The 7120-nt window shown below is 41.4% G+C and overlaps 1 protein-coding gene across 2 annotated transcripts; it reads right to left on the bottom strand.

The window, feature by feature from the left end:
• Positions 1-406: 406 nt before the first annotated feature.
• Positions 407-4562, bottom strand: PBDC1 (polysaccharide biosynthesis domain containing 1). Of its 2 annotated transcripts, XM_058536213.1 has the most exons (6): positions 4447-4562; positions 4291-4356; positions 2979-3038; positions 2306-2446; positions 1225-1336; positions 407-901 (listed from the first exon to the last, which is right to left on the bottom strand). In XM_058536213.1, the coding sequence occupies exons 1-6, from the start codon at positions 4474-4476 to the stop codon at positions 705-707; spliced, it is 606 nt and encodes a 201-aa protein (XP_058392196.1). In that variant the 5' UTR covers positions 4477-4562; the 3' UTR covers positions 407-704. The 2 variants fall into 2 exon arrangements, with proteins under 2 accessions (XP_058392196.1, XP_058392197.1); XM_058536214.1 differs by lacking the exon at positions 4447-4562 and having other exon boundaries at positions 2979-3086.
• Between the last annotated feature and the right edge of the window lie 2558 nt (positions 4563-7120).

Genomic DNA, 7120 nt, shown 5'->3' with positions numbered 1-7120 from the left:
CTTTCAGGTGATAGCTTGGCTACCAGAAGAGAAGCAGGTACTGAAGCAGGTCCAGTCTCTGGCTCCTCAGATGTAAACTGGGCTGCATTCACTAGTCTGACAGGTTCAGGCTGCTGCTATTATCCCCATAGAGCATTTATCAAATCTTTTGCCAGATATATCAAAGAAAATCAGAAAGCTATAGTCACTCAAATGCCAAGAGTCAACTCTTATGTAACGATTTCTAATCCCAAAACCATGTACAACTTAACAGGTTTGAGGGAACTTCACTACAGGAAACAGTGAGAAGCATTAAGAAACAGGCATAAATCATTTTATATAAGACATGGTGAAGAGATTATATACCTGCAAAAAAATCTGAAGTGTGAAATAATTTTAAATACCTTTTAAAAGTCAATCACAGATATATAGTCATGAAAAGCAGAAGAAATTTATTTACAAAATTTCTTACTCAACCAGTGGTGAGAAGCAAGAAACTATATATCAAGAAACAATCAACTAAGACCCCACTAAGCCTTTAAGCCAGTTCATACAAGAGAACAACCAGAGCAGCTTCTGATTATTAGGCTAGAAAGACATCCTTCTGCATGTCCTTCAATTGCACAAGGACACACATTTAACCATAGGGGGTCTATGCAAGTAGCATCATGGAACTTGTAGGGTCACTTGAGTCAAAGCTTCTACAGTGCTGTTCCCTGTCTACCTTACATAGCTGTTTCACCACTTTCGCTGATTTCTTTGTTGGCTTCTTTCTCTTTTTCTCCTACACTGTCAGATCCTTTCTCTCCTCCATTATCGGCTCCTTTCTCTTCTTCTTTGTCCTGAACACTGGTGTAAACCGCTTTGTTATAGCCTTCCCGATTTCGAGCAATTTCAATGGCAAAAAATTGTATCCTGGGAGCTGAAAGGTGAACAGAATTGATTATTGTCCTAGTCACAGCTACTTCTCTAAACCCACTAGAAATCTATTGATAAAGCTGAACTAACATGCAGAGCATTCCAGTATAGTCATAAGCTTCAGAGATGTGGAATTCTAATCCTATATTAAATGAGGCTGAAAATACTTAACTATGTTATCTCACAATTATTCAAGAAACAGTAACATGATCTTTAAAGATATAACAAATAAGATGATCCCCAAACTATCCATGTCACTGATTCATCAGTAAAACCACATCCCTCACTCTCCCTATACAGAAACAATTCCAGAGGCAAGAAACTCACCAAAGATGGTGTTTTCCTCAGTGTAACCCTGAGAACAATCCAGTCGCAGCAAAGTACCATAGTTGAAGTCTTCTACAATCCCGTCAAACTTCAAGCAGAATGGCCTCCACTTCTATAAAGGCAAAAAAATGCCTTAGCTGACAAATGCAGGAGGCCGGTGAAGTCAGGCCAGGAGAGGGGCTTCCACATTTCCAGTAAGGAAAATAACCATAATAAAAGAGACTAGGATTGAGCTGATTGCTAGTGTCACTAGCAGCGAGTTTTTGTGCTATCTATTATATCCTTAGACTAGTATTTACCAACATAAACAATACTTTAACCTGACAAAATACTTAAATCCTTGGCTACAGAATTAAAATATGATTTCTTGAAAAAATTCTGTTTTGTTTTTAAGTTATTGGCTAGCTCAGCCCAAAATGGTTATTCATCCCCACTGACACACAAAGGAGACAAAGAAGGCAGGAATTTGGCCCAAAGTCACAAAGTTAAATTTTAGGAAAAAAGTCCATTCAGTAGAGGCAATTTTCCAAAGATCAGTAACAGACTGCTAAGAGTTAAAAGTTTACATTTCTTCATAAGCCAAGGACCTACTCTCAGGGAAAAATTTTTCCCAACTATAAGAGTTTTAGTGCTCTGTAAAAGTACAAGATAATCAAATAAGCAATGTGAAACACAAGTTTTCCAATTATGTACCGCCTGTGATAATGTGAACTTAAGTCTAGAGAATCCAAACACCTCCCTGTACTTTATTTACCAATCCTCCACCCAAGCCTTCTGGCTAAACTACTCACATAAGTCAATTTATTCCTGCTCCCCTCAAAGGGCTGGGTGGGTAGGGATGAAATGTCCAAATCAAAAAGGAGAAAAAATAGATTTAATGAACACGAAAAATCCATAAACCAGAAAAACATTCATTTTGTAACTTACTTCTTAGTTGATTATAACTACATAAAAGCCCTGGTTCTTTATGTATTTTCCTTAAAACAAACCAAAAAAAAAGAGTTTAATTGTATAAAAATGTATTCACAATCAATAATTGTTGGTCAGATGCTAGGCAATATTTAAGAGAAAGAATTCTTACCTCTTTAGCCGATTCTGATTTGAGCTCTTCTGGGTCCAATACATCTATCCTGAGTTTCTCAAAATTTTCCCGAAACTCAGAATAGATTTGGTCATCCACTCTGGTGAGTTTCAGGAACTGTGGGTCAACTGATGAAATCAGCTGCCAGACAATAAGACAACATACAGATGCTAGTCTCTAATTTACTACACTTCTATCCTCCCTTCTCTAGAAAACCCTTATGGTTCTCAGGGTAGAAGAGGTCCTTAGGAAGTATAGACAGCCTAGGTCCCAGATGAAATCATGATATAGTTTTAAAGGGCCGTAATATACTACAGTTCCTTCCACCGATTTAAACCCCTTCTGGTCCAACTACTGCCTGGCTATTGCCCTCTGTGTACTGTTCATTCAGTCAACAAACATCTATTAAGTGCCTACTATGGGCCAGGCACCCTTTTGCCAGTTAGCAACAGAACACTGGGAAAAGAAGCATAACTCCTCATTGTCAAAACAAGATTCGCTTCCATCCCCCGCCCCCCCCCCCGCCCCTCGTTCTCTCTGGGTAAGATCTTACAGTAATAAAAATTACCTCCAAAACACAACTGTTTAACTTGCTCAGAATAGTGATTAGCAGAGCACCTTACACTACAATTATATGTTTAATTCTGCTTAATAATGAAGACGGACAATTTACCTTGTAGTAGACTTCGGCATGCTGCATTGCTCTCATGGCCCAAGCCATCTCAATATCAGGCTGCAAAGGAGTGAAGAATGCCAGGTCAGCAATCTCCCAATCCTGCTACTAGAGAACAAATTAAGGAAGTCTGTGGATGTCTAGTTAATGCTCAAGAGGGGTACCAAACTTGGTGTTACCGTCAAAGGATAAAAACGGGACTAATGGGTTTGGACAATATAATAATTATTTTGTCCTTATGACAACCAAAAGAAGCTAGAGTCTAATAAACAGAGTGAGCAACTGGCTATCTTTTCCCAGCAGCTAGTGAAAGTGTGGGAGAGTACATAAAGCAGTAGATAAATTGCCTTCTCAGGACTAAGTTAAATCATTGTAAAACTGAAATAATATACCCACATACAGCAAGTTGTTTAGAGGACAAAATGAGATAATGGAAATAAAATCTTCACTTTTAAGAGAGTAGTATATTGTAATCATCGTTTGTTTTTATCAGATAGCTAATTCTCCATCCTATAACACTTAGAAATGAATCAATTCCATCAAGTAGGCTAGGTTATAAATAAGCTTTACCAAGCACCCACCACGTGTTCCACTGGAATCTCCCACTCCAACTAGACAGATCTATTTCACTGACCCCAGAAAAAGCCATTTGCATTTGTACCTCCATGCCTTAGACCATGCCCTTTTCCTGACTGCCAATCCATGTCCTCTGTCCACCTACACTTTGAGAATCCAGTTCGAGATCCACTTCCTCAGTGAAGTCTTCCTCTATTGTCTTGGTTCTTAGGGGATTTCTTCATCAACTAAAACCCTTTGGATCTTAAGTCCTGATCCACTCATCTACCATACATCATTCTCATTTGATGTTATTACTATTCTCATGTCCCTGTGTCTTGTATCTCAAAATACATCATGTGCTTTCTCCTTAAGGATCTAAACCAGACACATCATAAGCCAGTGCAACTTTACTGCACAATGGAATCACTCGGGGAAGTTTAAAAAATACTGATTCCTCACTCTCGCCTTCCAGATATTCTGATTTAATTGGTATAGATTACGACCTAGACATCCGGATATTTAAAACCTTCCCAGGTGATTTTAAAGTGCAGCAAAGTTTGGAAACTACTTCCATTGGCATTGTTCCTGCGATTGTGGACCAAAAAGATTAGAATGAATTGAAAGGCGCAGTTTCTGGCGGACGTGGAGAGGGTCTACATAAGATATCAGGATAGGGGGTTACAATTTCGTGACAGGCCCTGCAGACATCCCAGGCTAACTGGGTGAGTGCGAGCTGTGGACGAGTCATACTCACATCGTTGCTGTAAGATTCGGCTGGGAGAGAAAGAGCATGTGCCACTGACACCAGCTCCCCGGAAACCTGGGAAGGGGAAAAAAGGGAGGGAGGGAGAGTTCAAGGCTTGACCCGGCTCGGTTTCCCCACTCACCCGACCCCAGAGCAGCGTCTCACCAGCTCCTCAGTTCCACTAGTCGCCTCCATGTTGCAGCCCACAAAGTGTGACTCCGCTTTCCCGGAAATGACTTTTCGTGCGCGCCTTCCGCAGTCGGTTGGAAAGAGAGGGTCTGGCAAGAGTGGCTCTCCTTCAGCTGCGCCTGCGCGCACCGTCCCCCGCCTTGAGGCGGTAGTCCTTGGCCCCGCCTCACTCGCCCTGCGCAGACGCAAAGGTGTTGCCTTGTTGCGTAGTCTGGGCAGCTTGAGGAATCTGAAGCCGTTGAATACTCAGTAATACTGGTGGTAATCATGGGAAAAGCATCAGTTAAAATAATGCAGCTTTCGCATCCCCACTGCACTGAGTGCCCGGCAGAGATTCGAATTTACACTCTCCATTTGTGTTCGCGGGCGCATACACACACACACACACACACACCTCCCAATACACCAAAGCAAGGAGTGAATCACAAACAGACATGTTGCTAGGCAGTGGACCTAAAGCATGAAGAATGTAGTCCCTGCCTTAGAAGAACTATATACAGAAAGGGAGCAGATAAAGTGGTGATCACATCGTAGCATTGTATATGTACTAACACAAATAGGGGATACCTAAGCCACTCACAAAAGGCAATAGGCCAACTAGCCAAGCAGGCAGGGAAGGACACTCCAGGCAGAGGGAAATGCATATACACAATCATTGAAGAATGAAAGATCATGTTACCTTGCTGGAAATTTCAAAAACACAGCTGTGCAAGAGGGTAGTCATCTATCATTTTGGGACAGAAGAGAGGCATTGCAGGCTAACTATTAGGAAGTTGAGACTTTACCCTAAAAGCAACGGTAAGCTACTGAAGGCCTTTAAGTAGACCAGCCTCAATGATCAAACTTAAGTTTTAAGAAGATCACTAAAACACAGTGTGGAAGATAAATTTGAGGAAGGCAAAATTGGAGGCAGAGAGACCAACTGGAAGGCTGGGTGATGAAAACCTAAGTCAAGGCACTGACAGTTGAGATGGATTTTGAGAATTAATAAGGGAAATAGAATCAATAGGACTTTTTGACTAGTGGATATGGAGGATAAAGAAGAATTAGGATTCCAGTATGACTCCCAGGTTTCAGAATAGGATTTGGGGATGAATGTCATTGAGCTAGAAAAAACAGGAGGAGGGATGATAAGTTTAATTTGAGAAATTGAGTTTGGATCGATGACAATACATCCAGGGCATTATGGGAAGACAGAGGAGGGTTCTAAGCTATCCTTGGGGCATGGTGGAATCTGCACAACTCCTATAGTAAACACACCTTAGGCTAAGGTTGGAAGCTTCTGATGCATCAAGTTCTGAGGAAAATCCTGGGAATTTTGATTTAATATTATTCACGAGTAAGGTAGGGAAATAATCATTCTGTTAACTGCTGAGTCTGTCGCATGGGACTCACACGGGACTCAGATTGTCCCATACCAGTCAGAGTGTGTGTGTGCGGGCGCGCGTGTGTGTGTGTGCCTGTGAGTGAGTATATGTGTAAGAGAGAAGACACCTCCTCAGGCACACCAGGGGCAGTTCAAGTGGTCTGAAATCAGGCCAGATTTAAAATCGCCTCCTCCTTGGAAATTACCAACCTTACTCTCCTGTTCAGTCTCAGGGCCATGATGGTTTACGGTTAAAGTATGTCATCTTTTATTTTGGAGGCACCTGAGTTTTATTATCTGTTTATTGAGCTAGAATATTGAGCTCAATAATAAGTTTTTTTATTAGGCTGTTTTCTGAGCTCACTGAGCCTTGGTTTCCTCACTTCAAAAGTGGAGGTTATAGTCACCCTTGCCTCACTTGGTTGTTTTAATGATGGAATTATATAATAAGTGAACGTATGAGCTCTTAGCACAGGGCCTGGAACCTGGCAAATGCTCAGTAAATTCTAGATCATTCAGAACACCATGGACTTTCCAGACATAGCTCAGACTGAGGCTCTGAGATTATTTTCTGCAAAGATTCCTTTGTTCCACATCTGCTAAAGGAGAGGGAGGCCTGGGGCGCGTGAAGAGGAAAAATAGGCATAAGTTAGCCCTGTACTTGTGGGTCCAGCTGCAACTTCCTGCTGCTGTGGTGAGCTAGGGCTGTCACATTGGTTGGGCATAGACCCCAGTCATGCCTGTCTTGCTGCAGTGTGTCATAACCTTTCCTCAAGGGAAGCTCTAAACGCTCCACTAAGCAAGCACAATACCAGGATGTTATAGCCAAGACTTTGGGCTGTAGAGGCAGAAGCCCTGGGTTTCAAGAAGAAAAATGAACTGAGCTCGTGGTTGGTCTCTCTATACAGTCACTCTTCTCTCTTTCTCTTCTTTCCTTTGTCTTTATTTACCCTCTCTCTCTCTCCTCTCCCTCTCTTCCTTCTTTCTTGTTTTGCTTTCTTATAATCACAGAGCAATTTTTCAAAGAAACGTAAAACAGCTTTTTATGTTATTAACACTTGATAATCCAAGCCCCATCTCTAAATTTTCTCAGCTAGAAATGTGGCAAAGTTTTTGTCTCAGTTGTGCTTTTTTTTTTTTTTTTTTTTTCCTAACTGATCAGAACAATTTGGTCGTTTAGGACTTGGATCAATTCTTCACTCAGAGCCTTCTAAAGCCTTCCCCACACCCATATTTCAGATCTCCTTTGTCATTCCATTCCATCCTTGGGTGAGGATATGGAAT

The sequence above is a fragment of the Diceros bicornis genome, chromosome X (genome assembly GCF_020826845.1).
Source record: "Diceros bicornis minor isolate mBicDic1 chromosome X, mDicBic1.mat.cur, whole genome shotgun sequence".
Classification (NCBI taxonomy): Eukaryota; Metazoa; Chordata; class Mammalia; order Perissodactyla; family Rhinocerotidae; genus Diceros; species Diceros bicornis.
This window is presented reverse-complemented; position numbering and strand designations above follow the sequence as displayed.

Coding starts and splice junctions, on each gene's coding strand:
- PBDC1 (XM_058536213.1), bottom strand. CDS start 4,476: ATGGAGGCGACTAGTGGAACTGAGGAGCTG. Junction 2,447..2,978: donor ATGCCGAAGTCTACTACAAG/GTAAATTGTCCG, acceptor ATTGTCTGGCAG/CTGATTTCATCAGTTGACCC. Junction 1,337..2,305: donor AATCAGAATCGGCTAAAGAG/GTAAGAATTCTT, acceptor TTGCCTTTATAG/AAGTGGAGGCCATTCTGCTT.